Source organism: Cardiocondyla obscurior, linkage group LG13 (assembly GCF_019399895.1).
Source record: "Cardiocondyla obscurior isolate alpha-2009 linkage group LG13, Cobs3.1, whole genome shotgun sequence".
Taxonomy (NCBI): domain Eukaryota; kingdom Metazoa; phylum Arthropoda; class Insecta; order Hymenoptera; family Formicidae; genus Cardiocondyla; species Cardiocondyla obscurior.
Window position 1 is genome coordinate 3,332,673 of NC_091876.1, and position 17,683 is coordinate 3,350,355.

Consider the following 17,683-nt stretch of genomic DNA (forward strand, 5'->3'; position numbering starts at 1 on the left):
ATATAAATATAAAATAATATTAAAAATAATTATCTTTACATATATTCGGTTTAAATTAATAATTCTATTAATTCGGCATGATAGTAAAAACAAGTGTTACGCGTTTTATAAAACGTTATTTACTTCTTTAATTCCTGCTCTGTCATCAAAATAATAAGATTAAATTAATTAATTAATGTTATTAATGCCATAATTATTTACTAAACGTATATACAATTTTTCTTTCAGACCTCTATTTCTTTCGTCTTCGCTAATTCCGACAGATTGATTTCAATCGCGTTTAGTAAACATGATTACGTCATTTGCAGTCATTCGTTTGTTTTTGTCGCGAGTTACTTGCATTTTCAGTACAAGGCTCTTAATTAAACCTAACCTGAGTAAGACGAAATTCGTCATCGCTTTGCTCAGCGAAGAGCTCGATCACCGTTTCTCGGGAAAAAAATTGTCGAAGGTGGAAAGGCTGAGCAATTATACTTAATCGCGCGTGTCGCCGCAACGCGTTTTATCTCGGAGTCACTTCCGCAAGTGGGATGCCGCAGTATCCTTTTGGATTGCGAGATTCGCGAGCGTTCGGTGCCGCGGCTCGCCCAGCTCGTTACCGCTCGAAAGTAAACGTACGACGTTGGTGGAAACGATGGCACGGCGAGCGGCGATCATCATCATCCTCCACCTCCTCGGCGTGACGGCGCGCCTCTTCGTGGCCGCGACCTCGCAGCATCGCGACCGGGAAAGCCTCTGCGAGTCGCGACAGACCTGTGCGAGCTGTCTGCAAACGCCGGGATGCATCTGGTGCTCTATGACGGTAATGAATATTTATAAGCGTCGTTAACGAGCGGTTTACGCCGCTAGAGATGAGAGAGAGAAAGAAAAAAAAATGGGAGAGAACGAGAGAAGGTTTGCCGCAAGAGACGATGGAAAAACACGCACCTGCGGCTACACCCTTACGCCGCGACGGAACCGCTCGTCGACGACGTTCGCCTTCTCCGGCGCCGGTGATTCATACCTCGAATGAACTCACGCGATTGCACCGCGTGACTGTTTTACTCGACTTGCGCGCGCTTGGTATGAAAGCGTATGTTTTACTCATTTCTGATAATTCTTTGATATCCAGATAGAATCCGGAAGAGAATCACCCGCATCGAGTGGAATGTGGACGTTTTGAATGTTTTTTGTGAGAACAGCTGGAGTATTTGGTTTGCATATTATTTTTTAAAATCATCTGCTCAATAAAATTGTCGCAAATCAGCAAGCAGTATAATAATTGAATTTCTTCTCTTGGCTTTGCAGATACCTGAACAGAGCATGAATGCTCCTTTTCTGCGTTGCATGTCCGAGCAACTGTACTCGAAGAAACTTAATCTTTGGTGCGACCCATTGGCTGTGGTACAGCATGAAAATACAATGGAGGTCTTGGAAAATCAACGATTATCTTCAGCCAAGGGTAGAGATCCAGTTCAAATTCAACCCCAGAGGATAAAATTACGTCTTAGAGCAGGTGATAATATTTAGAATGCAGGAATAAAAAATTTAATTTACGAATAAAAAATTTAAATTAATTATTTATAGGAGAAGACTATCGCATAACTGTGAAATATAGCCAGGCGGAGGACTACCCTGTAGATTTATATTATCTTATGGATTTATCTGCGTCTATGGAACCGTACAGGAATAAGTTATCGAAATTGGGTCTGCAGCTGGCTCAAGCTATGCAAAAGCTTACATCAAATTTTCGTATTGGTTTTGGTAGCTTTGTAGACAAAGTCGTTTTACCGATGACTAGCACGCAGCCCGATAAGTAATTATATTTAGTGCAATAACATTTAAAATTACGAAAAAATACTCATCTAACTAAACATTTCTAAATTGACTGCATTTTTACGTTAGATTGAAATCTCCTTGCATTTTAAAAACTGGAGAGCCATGTGCAACACCTTACGATTATAAAAATCAAATGCCTCTTACGGAGAATATAGCTTTATTTGAGGTAATTATTTTCATAGTTGTGTATTTCGCGTGTATTAAAATAATTAATACTTATTCCTGACGATTTTGTGAAATTAAATTGAAATGATTTATGAAATACAAGTAGTCTTAATAAATAGGACCGAGTACAAACGGCGCCGGTGTCGGGTAATTTGGACGGTCCCGAAGGCGGACTGGATGCATTGATGCAGGTCATTGTGTGCACTATAGAAATCGGCTGGCGTGAAAAAGCACGTCATCTTATTGTGTTCTCGACCGACGCAATCTTCCACATCGCTGGAGATGGTAAGGTATGTGAATGAAAATGAAATGCAAGATTACACCAACTTGAAATAAACTGGTTAGAACAACAGCTGAGATTTCAAGATGAAAAAGCTTAATGATATTTTTAGCTTGCGGGGATAGTAGAGCCTAACGATTGCAAGTGCCACTTGGACGAGAAAGGATTCTACACTTATTCCCTTTTACAGGATTACCCGTCGATTTCCCAGGTAAGAATAATAGGTGTATAATACACTTGGTTTTTTTTTAAATAATATTTAATTATTTAGAGAATTTAAAAATAATTTTTTTTGTTTTTAGCTCAATAAAAAAGCACGCGAGCACAACATGAATATTATCTTTGCTGTCCCTGATCACAAAAATGCGACTTATCAGCGATTGAGTAACAGTATCAGCGGATCTTCAACTGGAACTCTGGAAAATGGTTCCCAAAATGTCGTTGCTTTAGTGAGCAGCGAATATGAAGTAATTTATTTTCGTTAAAAATAATATATATAATTATAAATTGATGTGCTATCTTTCTACATTTTATATTTATCTGTGTAATAACTAAAAGATTAATAATAATTTAATACGTTAATAATTTACAGAAACTAGTGGACTCGGTGACAATGATCGATACAGCGCCAAATATGATTGATGTTAAATATTTCTCTCGGTGCTTAAACAAAACGGGAGAATTACTGGAACGACAGGAATGCGGAGGACTTCGCGTAGGCAATATTATCGAGTTTGAAGTTGTGCTTAAGGTGCGACTATAAATTATTAATTACTAATCAGCAACATTATAAATTCATTATAATCTCTCTGATATCAGGTTACAGAATGTCCTAAGGATCCGAAAGATTGGTATCAAACTATGGAGATTAAACCTAGAGGTTTAAAAGAAAGTTTGACTATCGAGCTGGAAATGATCTGCGACTGTTCTTGTGAAAAACCTGGACACCCGGTAAATATTTAAAGCGAAAATTAGTTTAAATAATAACGATGATGAATCTAGTTTTTAATTAATAATAAATTGTTTTACGTATAATGATTAAAAGTATTATTATCTTCTAATCATGTTAATATTAAATTATTATTCGCGATATAGGGATATCAGTTGAACGCAGTTCAGTGCAAGGGTAAAGGCACATCTGTCTGCGGCGTGTGTGCATGCAATCCTGGCTTTTATGGAAAGCAATGCGAGTGCGAGGGAAACAACGACAAATCGATCTCGATGACTGACTGCAAACCCGACAACGAAACTACGGAGATCTGCAGTGGTCATGGTACATGCAAGTGTGGCATTTGCGATTGTGACAAACGACCAAACAATCCGCAGGAATTATTCTACGGAAAGTACTGTCAATGCGACAATTTCTCCTGCAAGCGCAGTGGTGGTCAAGTATGTATAAAAATTAAAGATAGAATGACGATACGATCACAAACTATATAGAATTCTAAACAACACAATCGAATAGGGAGTCCTAATACCACTTATATAAAATAAAACGTGTTTAATTTTTAAATAAAATTACTTAATACTTCTCTGATAAAAATGAATTAATGTTTTCTACTTAAAAACATAAGCAAGTAGTTATAGCCAATAGAAACGTGGAAAATTATACGCTCGAAAGAAGGTAGCCAAAGATAGGAGATCTCTATTATCGCGCGTAACTACCGTGTTCTCGCTTGATAGTTACTTTTAACAAATTCGCGCGGAAGTTACACGGCAATCTTGCCTCCGAGCGAACGCGGCGGCGGCGTTTATAAGGGCGGTTGGACAAATTACACGCCTTTGTACGTACCCCATTACATCCGCCATTTGTCTCTCCTTTGTCCGTTTAAGGTCTGCGGCGGACGAGGCAAGTGCGAATGCGGTACCTGCAATTGCCTACCAGGATGGGGTGGTGAGACGTGCGACTGCAAGGAGACCAACAGTACATGCATCCCGCCGACGGGCAAGAACATCGAGATTTGCAGCGGACGCGGTAACTGCATCTGCGGCAGCTGTCACTGCCACGAACGGGACAATATCAGATATTCCGGACAATATTGCGAAGAATGTCCGGTGAGTTGCCTTTTATAAGGAAATAATCCGGGAAGCTCGTCGAAAGAAATCGTTTCTCGAATTCTTTTAACAAATAAGTACCCGCATACAGGCAATTACATGAAATTAATATTATTACTGCAAGTAACATACAAAATTATAGCCATCTGCGAAAATTTTATTTAAATATTTAATTCGTTTAATTGGATTTGTATATTTATTAATAATATATTTCAGACATGCTCAGGACAACGATGCGAGGAGCTGAAGGATTGCGTAGAGTGCGTGGCGTATAACACGGGACCACTCGCAACAAACGGAAAATGTGACTTGTGCATGCATGAAATAGACATTGTTAGTAGTCTTCTTATGAGATCATATCTACTTTGCAAGCTGCGCGGTTAATAATTTACGAAGCAAATAAACATATATTACATTACAGATCGACACCGTCGAAGAAGATCCGGTGAAAGACGAAGAAACCGGCGCCCGCATATGTCGAACACCGGGTGACGCAGGGTGTACGTTTGTTTTTAAATATCAGTATCACAGAGCCGGTACCGGAGGAGATATTAAAATTTTCAAGATTCAAGCCCAGAAAGAAAGAGCTTGCCCAACACCCGTTAACATTTTTGGTAATTATGTAATTATTCTTATTTTACTATGTTACTGTTATATAAATTAAACTTTGTTACGTTGCAATCACAATTACATTGTAGACGTGCGAATTTATTTCGTTAAATTAATAATGCTCATTTGCACGTAACATATGTTACATAAATTATGTATTTTTTATATTGTTACTTCTAAATTCTTTGTAAATCTTAATTTCATGATAATGCTTGAAAACTATTATTTTCATGCGTTGGTTGTACTTACGTATATGATTGAGTATGCGAGATGATACAAGATGAACTAGAATTTACTTTCTTGCGTAGGTGTTGCACTGGGCGTCGTCATAAGCACAGTCATCATAGGTTTTCTGATCCTCCTCATTTGGAAGATCCTCACGATCATTCACGACAAGAGGGAATACACCAAGTTTGAGAAGGAGCGCGCTCTCGCCAAATGGGATAGAGTGAGTTGCTATTTCTCATTGTTTTCGATTGCGTGACTACGAGATTGTTGAAACGTCAATATGTTAAAATGTTTTAGGGCGAGAATCCACTGTACAAACAAGCGACGTCAACTTTCTGCAATCCGACGTTCAAAGGTAATGCCGGAATTTAATAATATAATTTCGACGTTCAAAGGTAATGCCGGAGTTTAATAATATAATTTCGACGTTCAAAGGTAATGCTGGAATTAAATAATATAATTTATTACTTTAAAATATTATTGTGATATATTTAGTATAATAAAAGACTTTAATCTTATTTTTTCAGCGTTGAATTTTCCGAATAACGCATTGAGAAATAACGAAAGTTCTTGTATGAAATATTACTTATGTAAGAAATTGTTTAATTTGTTATACTATTTTTGTTAATAAAATAAAACATTAAATTTATTAAATTTTAACATTAAAATTGAATTCGACTGTAATTAATATATTAATATTAACATATCAACGTACGACTTTTTAAATTAAAAAAAAGAAGTCAGACTAATTGCTTGCCAAATGAATAGGCGTAAATTAATATGATTCATGATATTTTATTGTATAAAAGTAAGAGGTCTTATTATTGCGCACGGTTAGAAACATTATTTATAGATGTAATGGAAGATTTCAACGCTGGCGTTCTCTCCAATGTACCTAGATCCGATGGTTAGCGTCGTGCTAAGCCAACGAATTGAACGAGCCTCTTTGGGTGCCATGTTGTTTAATTGCCGCATAATGAGAAGACCAATCGGCAGCGAGAATCTCGTTGTGCAAAAACGAGCAAAACTTTTCACTGCTCTTTCTCTCTTCCATTACCTTCTCACATTCTTCTCCCACTCTCACCGAGCTTGTAATAACACGTCTCTGCAAATACTTCCTGCTTCCTTCTATTTATTGCGAAATTTAACCGCGTAGGTTTCCCAACGAGACATTTTATCATTTCGTTCTGTCAATGTAAAACTACTACATCACTTTTTATATGTCAATTATTTAAAATTTCTTATTTTGCGTATTAATTGGATATTTATAATGAGTATAATTGTTATTAGGATTTTGTTGATCCGGTCATCGATTCATTACAGTAGATTCTGAGTCCATTACTCGTATAAAGGTATTACTATCCTACATGCACATAAATAAAATCATATTAATATTATAAGAATACTTAGAAGTAACGTTTTTACATGATTAAATAGACATTATTATAATAAAATATTATGAAAAATATTATATAATATTTACGAAGAAAATCACCTTTTCCCTTTTATATCATTAAGCTTATCAGTTAAAAACGGAGCGTAACCAATTCCTGCATTTATAGAATCGACTTTGCTCCTTCTTCTTTTGACTTTTTCTTGTAGGCGACGTATTACATTACGAGCTTGAAGCATTCTGTGCATATCTATTTCAACAACTCTATCAAACAACTCCTCTAATGAACGTGTAGAATAATACCATCGGTATTCGGTTACGGGAATATTCAATTCAGAATCCGAAGTTGCTTGTCTTCTAACGTTTTCATAAAAGCAAACGTGATCCATCATATGTTTATACCGGGCTTCCTGAAAATTGAATTCATATTATCCATTAACTTGTCTGAAATATGTAATTAAGAATTAACAATCGTAGAAAAGCTTTTATTCACGTACAATAACAGTTATATCCGGTTTAAATTCTTTGATTGCTATTGCAATGCTCATTGCCACTGGGCAATTAACTTTAGTTGTCGGTATTACTACTGCATCAATATTTTTCACTTGATGTATTATATCTAGACCCAAAGTAGCTTGGCCAATTAACATGTTTGGATCGTCGTATCTAAAGACCGTTGCATAATTATATATCCAAATTAAAAATCATTAACAAAAGTTATTTTTCTTTTCAACAGAACAATAACATAATTATATTTACATATAAATCATATGTAAAGAAAACTGGCGTTACGCGTGAATTACAGAACGATGTTACTGTGTGTGATTTTTTTGAGAAGTATAGACTTTAACGAAACAGAAGAATATTCGGATTATTAGGATTATTTTTGGGACTGGCTTGAACAGGAGTTTTATAACGACGACGATCTGGGAATACGAAAGTGACGATGGATCTGGAAGTCGCGAAAAAACGCATCATTTTGTTTTTGTTTTGAAAGAAGACGTCTCGAGCTCGCCGAATGCATAAAAAAAACGTAAATAGATTAACTCGGCGTTGAGCTCAACGCTTCCGAGAATTTCGTCGAGCTCGGCGATTCCGAGAACTCGGTGCGAGAAGGACATCGTCCAGCTGACGATCCGACATATTGCCGTCTCACTTTTTTACTCGGTTCTCTCTTTCTAACTAAGGGCCAAAATGTCTAACGGTCAGTCTAATTGCGGAGCTTCGGGCGCGCGGACGTGTTGTTGACCGCTCCGCAATTTCGCGAATTTCGGCCGCGGATAGGAAAGTATCGCACGCGAATAAGTGTCGACGTTGTCGACTCGGGTAAGAACGATCATTATCTGTACATCTGTTATTTCATTCATCGTTCTGCGCTCCGTTTTGTGCCTCGGAAAGAGCGCTTCGGAACAAGGTTATATGGCGGGTGCAGCGCGCGGAAGCGTCCGACCTGAATTGCGTTGCGCGTTCGGTATTGCCAACCCTCTTCACTCACCTGACTCGCCATCTACTCGGCGACGTTCAGCGGATTCCGGGGATCGCCATTGTGAGTGCGTGAAATCTGCACCTCGCGCGTCTACTTCGTCGCGGCCGAGATTCTCCGTTTCGGGCAAGGGAATTTCGATGAACTCGAGGACAATAAAGTGCGCGGGGAACAATTCGTATCGCGGCCGGTCTCATGCGCGACGTGGTGCAAGCTTTCGTTCAATCTGCCAACGGGAACTGATTAAAGGACCAATATAACCTCGCTTTACAACCGCGGCCCAGTTGCTTGTGTCGAGAAAGGACGACTCGAGTGAAGACTTGGTGGAAGTGAACAACGCCACAATTATCGAGGGTGCTAATTTATATGACAAACAATCGTTATTCGTGTGATAGTGTTAGTGATTCTGAATGCTACACACGTCAAGATGATCCACAAACAGCCACGAAAAGAAGGAAGGAAGGAAGGAAGGAAGGAGGGAAGGAAGGAAGGATGGAAGGACGGACGGATGGAAAAGGACCTATCGAAAGCTACAAATGTAAGTAAACCGGCAACACGCCGTCAATCATACTCAATCGTAATTATCGCAAAGACATTATTATATGTATAATTACCCAATATAATATAAGCCATTTGATTGAGCAATTTCCAAAGTCTTATTATGAGCTTCGTAATTAAAGTCGTTTATACCAATTACTCTTGCGTTCAAATTCTGATATTCCCGGATTGTACGTGGATCTAAAGTATTCGGTACTACTATTGTTACCGGTATGTTAAACACCACTCCATAGTGGCAGACAATATCAGCGAACTTCTGAATAGTAAATGTCACGACGCCTCTGCGTTTCTGTTCGGTCGTTAGCTGTAGCATAGTGTAAATTACCCCACGTTCTTTAATATTTTCCAAAATGAGCTCCGAATCTCTCCTCATATAAATTTGATTACCCCTTTTATTTATTATAGTCTGGAAAACAATCCCATCGCATAGAGTTAATAACAAATAGTACTTTATTAATCAGCATTGTATTGCTTGGATTAAATTCGTATATGTTAAGCATTGTCAGGCAAGCACGCAGTTAAAATATTTTGTTTAACTTGGAAGAAAATATAAAGAATACTTACTTGACGACGTCGAGACGCTAGAAAATATGGTCTTATGTCGAATTGTGCCGATCTAATTTTACTGAGCGAGATATGAAATTTCGTCCGACTGTTTGTTTGAATAGAACCTTTTTCCATTACGGTCTACAAAATCATTTAATTAAAATTGAACAAAGTAAAGTTACGGTTAAAAAAAAAATTTATATATATATATATATATATATATATATATATATATATAAATAGATATAAACGTGCGACGTATAATAGAATTAATATTACCCAAATAAAACTATTTAGTCTCAGACTTTGTACTGGTGGGCAGACTACATTGTAAGTAAACGGCAATATCCGATTCTCTTGAGATCTTGTAGCTTCGGTTTTCTTAAGCGTACTATTAGAATTATGACTGCTCTGCGTCATTATTATTTAATTTATCTTTTCCCTTTTATAATGAAAAAAACTCGGGCACGTAAAATAAAGAGCTATTCGTTTAAAGAAGCTTCACACTTAAATACTAGCTAGCTAGACGAAACAATATCTAGACTGACTCGGCTTCTACTGAAAATATTCTCGCATAAGTTCTGCTTATGATCTTCAAAACCAAGCCAATGCCAAATTGTAAATAATAACAAGTACATCAGAAGAATGTTTCTATAAATATTATACGTATTTCTTGTTTTTAACCTTGGTTCTTTATTTCGTGTAACGCTTCTTATTCTATTAGCTCTATTATATGTTCGTTTCTTTTTTTTTTTTTTTTTTTTTTTTTTAATGCTATATTTAAATTTAATATTGTATTTTAATAATTTCTAATTTTGTTCGAAGTTGATTTCTAAATTAATCGATCACGTAATAATGCATATTGCATAGTTGTATTCTAACAATTTTTTTTTTATTTTTATTTTTTTTTATTTGCGAAAAATCGTGCAATAAAGAGAGCGAGCAACGGGCTATTAAATAAAAAACGAGGATTGCTAGCGTGCGATCACTCGTAAATCAATCCTAAATTTGATTCGGGACTTCTCGAGCCGATATAGATCCTGCTCTCGCTCGGGCCGATTGTTTCGAATATCCTCTGGCTTCGTACTTTATTGCTATATGCTCACGAAGAAAGCAGGCCTCCGCTTGTAAGGAGCTCGTAAATTCGTCACCATACTTGGCTCCCGCCGCAAAACCTCGGGGCAAATCGTGTTGTATTTCCCATAAGAAACTTAAAGCACCGTTCACGTTCGAGATGTTCTGATTTCGACTAATTGATTAGATAAATTAAAATATCACAGCAAAATTTGAATAATAAGATATAGAAAAAAAAAAAAAAAGAAACACAAACAAAAAAAAATTGAAGATTTATTCGTGACCAAAAAATTATTAAAAATTCGAGTCAGCTCATTTAATGCCTCGCATGTGAAAACTTATTAGCCGGTTCCGTCATCAGTCACGGTACCTTTAACGCCTCGTAAAACTGAGATATGCACCACTCAAAATAGCCGAAGCCACGCCTGTTATCTGCGTGGCGATGCTACAGAATCATTTGGGTAACTTACACTCGTAAATGGGGCGCGTTGATAAATTAGCGCACTATTACGAGACAACGCGCTTTTTCAAAACGATCATCGACTCCTACTTAACTCCTTTCTAATTGGTTTCCATTCCGATAACGACATGTATACAATATATTTCCTTCTTCGGCATACGCAATCGATCACGTGTCGTTAGGATCTCAATTCGAGTAGCGTTCGAAAAACAGCGTTTGAAAGATATATTAAAAAGAATTAATTTGATTTTTTAACGTCACGTCCGTTTCAAAACGAAATTTATGATTGCGCATAGAATCTTTTAAATCGTGAATTTTACTTCAGATTAATAAAAATAATTAAAGCTCCATTCGAAATCGATTGAATTTTTCTTTCACTCGCGGCGCCTCACGATCTGCCCTTCGTGGCCGGGACTTAAGGATCGAACCTTAGGAAACCACCCTGAACAGAATGATGAGAGGGGAGGGAAGGATGGGGCCCGGTGCTCCGCATACTAAATCACCGCCGCACGTCCGTTTCTTTACATTGCGTAGATTTTATTGATTATTTTACGACCGGGAACATTGTAAATCTCTTCATCCTGCGCCTAGCGGCCCTCCCGGCACCGTCGCGAGGTGGCCCCCATTGAGTGCCCATAGCGCCAATTATGCGAGTCGGAAAGTATTGTTGCCACATTCGTCTCTCGACTCTGGCAGAAGAGTTTCGCGTAACAGCATCCAGCGACTTGGTGCTATAAATTTATGCCGGCCATCGGTGCCCGATCCAGAAGTAAGCGCGCGCATACGGATAATCAGACACCGTCCGAGTGAAATAAAGATATAATTCCACGACGCGAAATATATTTATTTGAAAGATGGGAACGATCAAATTGACTTCTCTTCGATACGCGAGGCGTGTCCTTTGTTCGATTTTGCACTCCGCGCGAAGCCGAGCGGTATCTCAGCCACTGTCGATTCCACGGAGATCGCTCTTCCTCGCCCTCTCGCTTCTTCGCCATTCCGACGGGATAAATTTTTAGCGACGCCCATGACCCCCGCGCCGCGTCGTAACCGTAGCGCCCAAGTGCTGCCGCATCCTCCAGCACCACCTTCTCTCTTCGTGGCTGATGCGGGCCGGGGCTCGTTAGCGCGCGCCCGTAAATCAAGCCGCAGGGGTGCCAAGCCGCTAATATAGCCGGGGTTCCCCCGGGATAGGTGGAACGCGTTCGCGCCGCCGCCGCGCACGGTAAACGCTCGGTATATCTCATCGATAATGAGTTTGTTAAATGGATTAATATTGCACGCCCTACCCGTCCCCCCGCTGCAGTTTTGCCCTCCCTCTAGCTCTCCGTCCACTGTTTTACGAGGGCCGTCACGAGGGTGACTTCGGCGGTACCATCCTGCGCGAGAGACCAACGACAGATTTTTCATCTTCCGTCCGCGGCTCCCGCAGTATCGCACTGAAAGAAATAACCTCCAACCGATTTCAATTCCATATATAATTATTAACTGACGTTAAATGTTTCGTTTTTATTCCAACGTGGTAATCATCTTTTTTTTTTATAATAATTAATTTTTACCTCGAGTGGAGAGGTCCGCGGAGATAGTTGTTACATCGACAACTCGCGAGGATTTTATCTCGCGATTCGCGTTCACCGTACTAATGAAACCCCGTAGAATTCGTTTGGATACCGATTGTTGCCCGCGCGGCAACGGCCGGCGCTTAATTAACATCGAATTATGAGCGGTGCCCCGCGTATGCCGACGTAACTCGAGGTGATGCGAAGGCTAATGTCTAAGTATTCCCTGGACCACCGGTGAGCTTGATTTCAGCCGGATATCGACAAACACGCGCGGCGTTTTCGAATCTGGTGCGCTCCTGGAGGCGCGCTACCCGCGTATACCCGGGCACGGATAATTAATGGAGCCGGTAATGAGCTGATTATTATTAATAATATTTAGCCAGGGTTAAGCCGAGGCGACCCCGCCGCGGTGGAGCCCGGTCGGCCGTTAATTGAATCTGCCAATCATCGTAATGAGCGTCAGCGCCGGATCCGTTGTCCGTTCTCCGGCGTAGCTGCTCTTCAAGGGCCCCGGAGAGAAAGCTTGATGCTCGTCAGGCTCGAAAAAGAAAATACTCTAACCACCCCTCCCCTCCTTCCCCCTTTTTCCCCCCCTCTCCGGTTACCCCTTGCCCACCGGTTGTTTCGCGTCTGAAAAATGTAAGCAATTTTACTTAGTACGCGAGCGTGTTTCTGCATAAGCACCGTGGGCTCGCCTGGGTCGATATTCGTGGAGAACGTTGTTGAGAAATACCGGCGTGTTTCTCGGCATTTGCCTTCGTCGGCCGTGCCATGTACGATTAACCTTTAACGATTAACTGCCACAGTTTAATTTGAATAAAATCCGAATCCTTAACGACGGGGCTCAAGCATTCACGACTCGAGGGGCTAAAATTTTGGAAGCGGTTAGCCAGCGTCTCCCTCGGCTAACAAAGATATTGCGACAATAGTAATATTCAGGCTTTTCGGAAATTGTTTTTTTTTTTTTATGTGTCGAGGAAGGTCTGGAATTCAAACTTAATAACTCGTAATTGTACGCGCCGACTTGAGTAAATTTTGTTCTCCATTAGACGCCGCTCTTTTGTATCTGGTCTCCCTCCGCTCGTAGAAAAGTATGAGGCACTTTTCGAGAATTTATAACGAGGCGCCTAAATGCCTGATTAGACCGCGGTTATTTCCCGATTGCCTTCGTGGCCGGATTCCCGGCATTCCAGTCGACGACTCGCGTGAAAGATTAACGCGCCATAATATTTAATCAGTTCGAGTCTTTACGATGTGCAGCGCGACTCCGCCGAACCCCTGCTTTTATTATTCTCGGAATACGCGCGACCAATAAACGGCGATAAACGAAATCGTGCGGGCCGGGGTAACAAGGCGTGATAATAGCGCGCGGTGAAAACGTAAACGGTAATTCGTGCCAATAACACCGCAGGTTTTAGTGCGGCTCATTAACGGCTCGGTGTTATGAACGCTTTCCGAAATGCAAAATAAGTAGAAATAAACGTTAAATAAATTTTCGTTTGGGTTGCCTTTGTGCGCTCACTTGGGCGCAAAAATTAATTAATTAAGCGACATGCGGTACGCATTTTTGAGAGATAGACGTATAATAACTTTGAAAGTTTTTTTAAATTTTATTTATCCGACTTATTTTATTATTTCTTTTTTACTAGTATTACTGTTAATATTATTAGTATTGTGTATTATCGTTTCTTTTTCTTGACTATTTATATTTAATTTATGCTCCTAGTTTTTAGACATCAAAGACGCGTTCACTCATTGTAACTAGGGATAAAAGAGCTATAATAGGTAGCGGCAATGATCGGGACACGAAACAAATGTTCAGTCTCTCTACGTGATAAGAAACATGGTCCGCGTATCAGTCTGCATTCCTCCAATGATTCACTAGCTCTCCTTACGAGAGTTCCTGAAAGTTTGTAGACAAAAAAAAAAGTAAAACAAAAAAAAAAAAACTCGAAACGATACAACCCTAAGCCGCAATCGTAACTGAACTGAATTGATGCTGAGTGCTTTCGGTTGATTCACTTTTAAGAGATCTTAACGCATTTTTTTTTTTTTTTTTACTGATAATTTTGAATCGTTGACGATTAAATTGGACGAATTGAAATTCGAGAAGTTTGGATATTTCAAATGGAGTAGAATAGATTGAACGGTCTCGCGAAAACTTGTTTTCTTCAATGCCTGGCGGTGATCTTGCGTGTAGGTATTAATAGATTAGCGAAGAGCACGTCTCCTCTTAATTCCATCCCATTACGGGTTCGGTTCCTTGCCGCGCGAGGCGGACTCGGCCGATTATGGCCAGATAGCCAAAATCACCGGGCAGCCGCGGAATTAGACCGAATTATCCAGCCGCGGGATGATCGGTCCGCGCAATTTCTTTCGGAATGATGGACACCGTTGTTGCCGAACCAACGGCGGGGCGAGATCTCTCATAAAAATGCTTTCAAAATCGCCTGTTACCCGAATGAATAATAACAAACGGCGATGCATCATAAATAGCGACGTAACTACTTATTGACGTTTGATATAGACAGCTAATCGAAGGGAATGTCCGTATCACACATTGAAACACATTACGTAACTTATTTAAAAAAAAAAAAATAAATAAATAATTCTAATTACTAGTAAAGCTTTCTGTGTTAATTTTCATGAATTATAATTACGTAAATTAATTGATACGAATTTTATATATTTTTTAACAAAACGGTGATATTAAATTTATTTCTTTTTTTTTTTTCTCTAATTTATAACTGTACGTTTGAAATTCACGTTTTGTCTTCGCGTCAATCTTTCTGGATTGCAAAGAGAATGGCTACTATTCGAACCGAAATTTCGCCCGCGGTCGATCCCTTAATTTGAAATCCATTCTCGTGTCTCATCCTCGAGGCTACGGCGGGCTCCTCCTCGAGTCCGTAGGACGTTTTAGCCGGCTACCGGATAGCAGCGGCCGTGCGGGACGAGTGTGCGAAAGGACTATGGGAGGGAAAAATTTTGAGGGAGTAAATGACAGGCTTCGGCGGCCGCCTCGGGACTCGAGGATGATTGTTTTGATTAATTTCTCCCGTCATTCGGTAGCCAACGGTGCGCCGGCGGCTTATTCGCGAAACACGAATCGTCGCAACGCTGTTACGAGCCACGTTAAACTAATTTACATTAAACGCCGGTTAATGAGAAAGCTGAAAGTAATTATTAAACGCGGTAAATTTACAGCGGCACAATAACGTACACGTATTTACCGGCGACAAGAAGTAACGAGGGACCGTTACCTCCGCTCATCGACTTCTTAATAAACGTTCGCGCGTTAAATATTGTTTTTAAATATCAACAAAAGGTTATTTATGCTTCCTGCGGAACGTATGAGAATGCAATTTAAGATAATGTGGGCTCTAATATGTAGAAAATGTTTTAACTTGACGACAGATACGAGAGTGAGGAGGCACGGCCGGTAAATATTCCACGGGTGCAAAGTACAAAATTGATTTTAAACGCCCAGCGGGGGGGACTTTGAACGTGCGCGAGGACCGCGGGCTCTCTCTCGCGACCGTCGTAATTGTGCGGCCGAGGATATCGTCCTGGAAGTCGCCGGGATTTCGAGAACGCGATTGCGTGCTCTCGATAGCGGCTACGTTATCGCGCGATCGTTATCTCGCGTTCGCGGGAGCTCCGGCACACGTGCGAAACAGTTTCGCGTTAACGGTGGGGTGCCAGATTGTTTATTGATAACCGCGAACGCAAATGTGCGTGCCAATATTTTTTTTTTTTTTTTTTTTACTGATCTGTAGGGTTGAGCTAATATCGACGTGCATCGCGCGATAGAAAATTGATCATTTCTTTTGTTCCTTCGGAAGTTAGAAAGCACCAAACGGGAGTCTTAACGTGTGTGTGCACTTAGCGAACGAACAAAGCGACCGCGGACATGTGTCGCTGACGTGTATTGTTTGTGTATTTTTTTTTTTTTTTTTTTTTTTTTTAGTGATTTGTTTGTCTGAGAAACATTCGCGTTTGATGTTCGTTTGTTAAATTTCTACATACCTTTAACTGTTCTTTCCGTGCAAGATTTCACTCACGAATTACGAATTAATAAACTTTTGGTTGGATATTAACTAGTCTGATAATAAGACTTTCAATTTTGTAAATACTTGCTTAAGTAGCGAAGACTTGAAAAAGCTCCGTAATATCTCCGTTTCTCACTCGTGTCCACTTATAATCTTTCTTAACGATTAAAATTAAACTTGTAGCGGTATCATCAACGCGTGCGTACTTAACGGCAAATAAAAAATTAGAAAAAAAAAAGAGAAACAACCAAGTGGAAGGAAATAGGAAGAATTCAAAGCTGAATCGTGCGCATCGAAGGAGAAGGTTTGTCCAACGTGTTAAAGGGTGCGAGGAGAGGGAGGGCTGGAGGGCGCAAAGTAACGTCGTCGGACACATGAATGAGAAACGAGCCGGTGCCTCGTGAAGGCAGGAGGTCCGAATGGGCCAATAACTTTGTGAGATTATGTTCCTGGATATAAAGGGGACAGTGGTACTTCGCGTTACGACGCCAGTCAGATTCCCGCTTCCCTTCTCTCCCTTTCTCTCTCTCTATCTTTCCCTCCTCTCTCTTTCCTCGCTCTTCCTACGACCTCACCTCTTTGATGCACGACTGTCGTTCCTATTCAAATGCACGCCTCTGCAAACCGGAGGTGATGGCTCCAACAAATTCAAAGTATGATTCACGACTCGGCGATACCCTCCGCGAAGGGCCATCCGTGGAATAGCCCCGAGCCGTAAAGGAAGTTGTCGTACGACAGGTGATGTCGACGAGACAGGCGCGAACCGTATCCGTTCGTTTCTTTGTAACGCAAGTAACATTTCACGAGCGATTCTTGCCGGCTTCTCTATTCCCCGACACCTCCGTCGGAATAACAATTGACTTTTTCATCCGACGAATTAATCAAACCGTCGCGTCGATTTTTATCTCGCACCGGCGTGAGGCACGACAAAGTTTGTTTTTTTTATCGCTGCGACGCACGAAGTGATTAAGTCCTCCGTCCTGCCGTTAAGTAATTAATTAAAGGCTGGCCGACACCGACGCCGAACTATGTCTAAGCTCCGCTATCGCGCGCGATCATTTTGTTCGGATTTCTCGGCGCGGAATTGGCCCCCGCGATATCACTGGTCCCATGGGCGCACGCTGCCCGTTGCCGCTGCGAGCTCCTGTGGTGCTCACCGGGTTTCGACACCCACACGCCGTGTCGCCTCACCAAACACATAAATAAAACCAAAGTCCGCCGAGTGCGCGCGTTATTGTTCGTTGAAGCGCGCGTTTCGGACGGAGTGAGAATTATTTAAGCATCGGGCTTGTTGTTATGCTAATTGCATTCTCTCTTTCCCTTCTTTCTCTTCGTCCCTTCCTACTATTTTGCCCATAGGACATTGAGATTTTGTCAGACCGGTCAATGGCGGGGCCGGT

The 17,683-nt window shown here is 40.5% G+C and overlaps 2 protein-coding genes across 4 annotated transcripts; one reads left to right on the forward strand and one right to left on the reverse strand.

The window, feature by feature from the left end:
- Positions 1-326: 326 nt before the first annotated feature.
- On the forward strand, positions 327-5,809 carry LOC139107414 (integrin beta-PS). Of its 3 annotated transcripts, XM_070664992.1 has the most exons (17): positions 786-802; positions 1,112-1,193; positions 1,288-1,495; positions 1,567-1,795; positions 1,885-1,984; positions 2,103-2,273; positions 2,376-2,474; positions 2,566-2,730; positions 2,856-3,014; positions 3,083-3,214; positions 3,359-3,652; positions 4,097-4,318; positions 4,535-4,651; positions 4,740-4,932; positions 5,236-5,375; positions 5,453-5,510; positions 5,683-5,809. In XM_070664992.1, the coding sequence occupies exons 3-17, from the start codon at positions 1,303-1,305 to the stop codon at positions 5,781-5,783; spliced, it is 2,373 nt and encodes a 790-aa protein (XP_070521093.1). In that variant the 5' UTR covers positions 786-802; positions 1,112-1,193; positions 1,288-1,302; the 3' UTR covers positions 5,784-5,809. The 3 variants fall into 3 exon arrangements, 2 of the variants coding, with proteins under 2 accessions (XP_070521092.1, XP_070521093.1); XM_070664991.1 differs by lacking the exon at positions 1,112-1,193 and having other exon boundaries at positions 327-802; XR_011546512.1 differs by lacking the exon at positions 1,112-1,193 and having other exon boundaries at positions 331-802; positions 5,453-5,590.
- Positions 5,810-5,930: 121 nt separating this feature from the next.
- Positions 5,931-9,714, reverse strand: LOC139107415 (L-threonine ammonia-lyase-like). The gene is made up of 6 exons (XM_070664993.1): positions 9,415-9,714; positions 9,154-9,276; positions 8,646-8,995; positions 7,046-7,214; positions 6,651-6,958; positions 5,931-6,518 (listed from the first exon to the last, which is right to left on the reverse strand). The coding sequence occupies exons 1-6, from the start codon at positions 9,553-9,555 to the stop codon at positions 6,494-6,496; spliced, it is 1,116 nt and encodes a 371-aa protein (XP_070521094.1). The 5' UTR covers positions 9,556-9,714; the 3' UTR covers positions 5,931-6,493.
- Between the last annotated feature and the right edge of the window lie 7,969 nt (positions 9,715-17,683).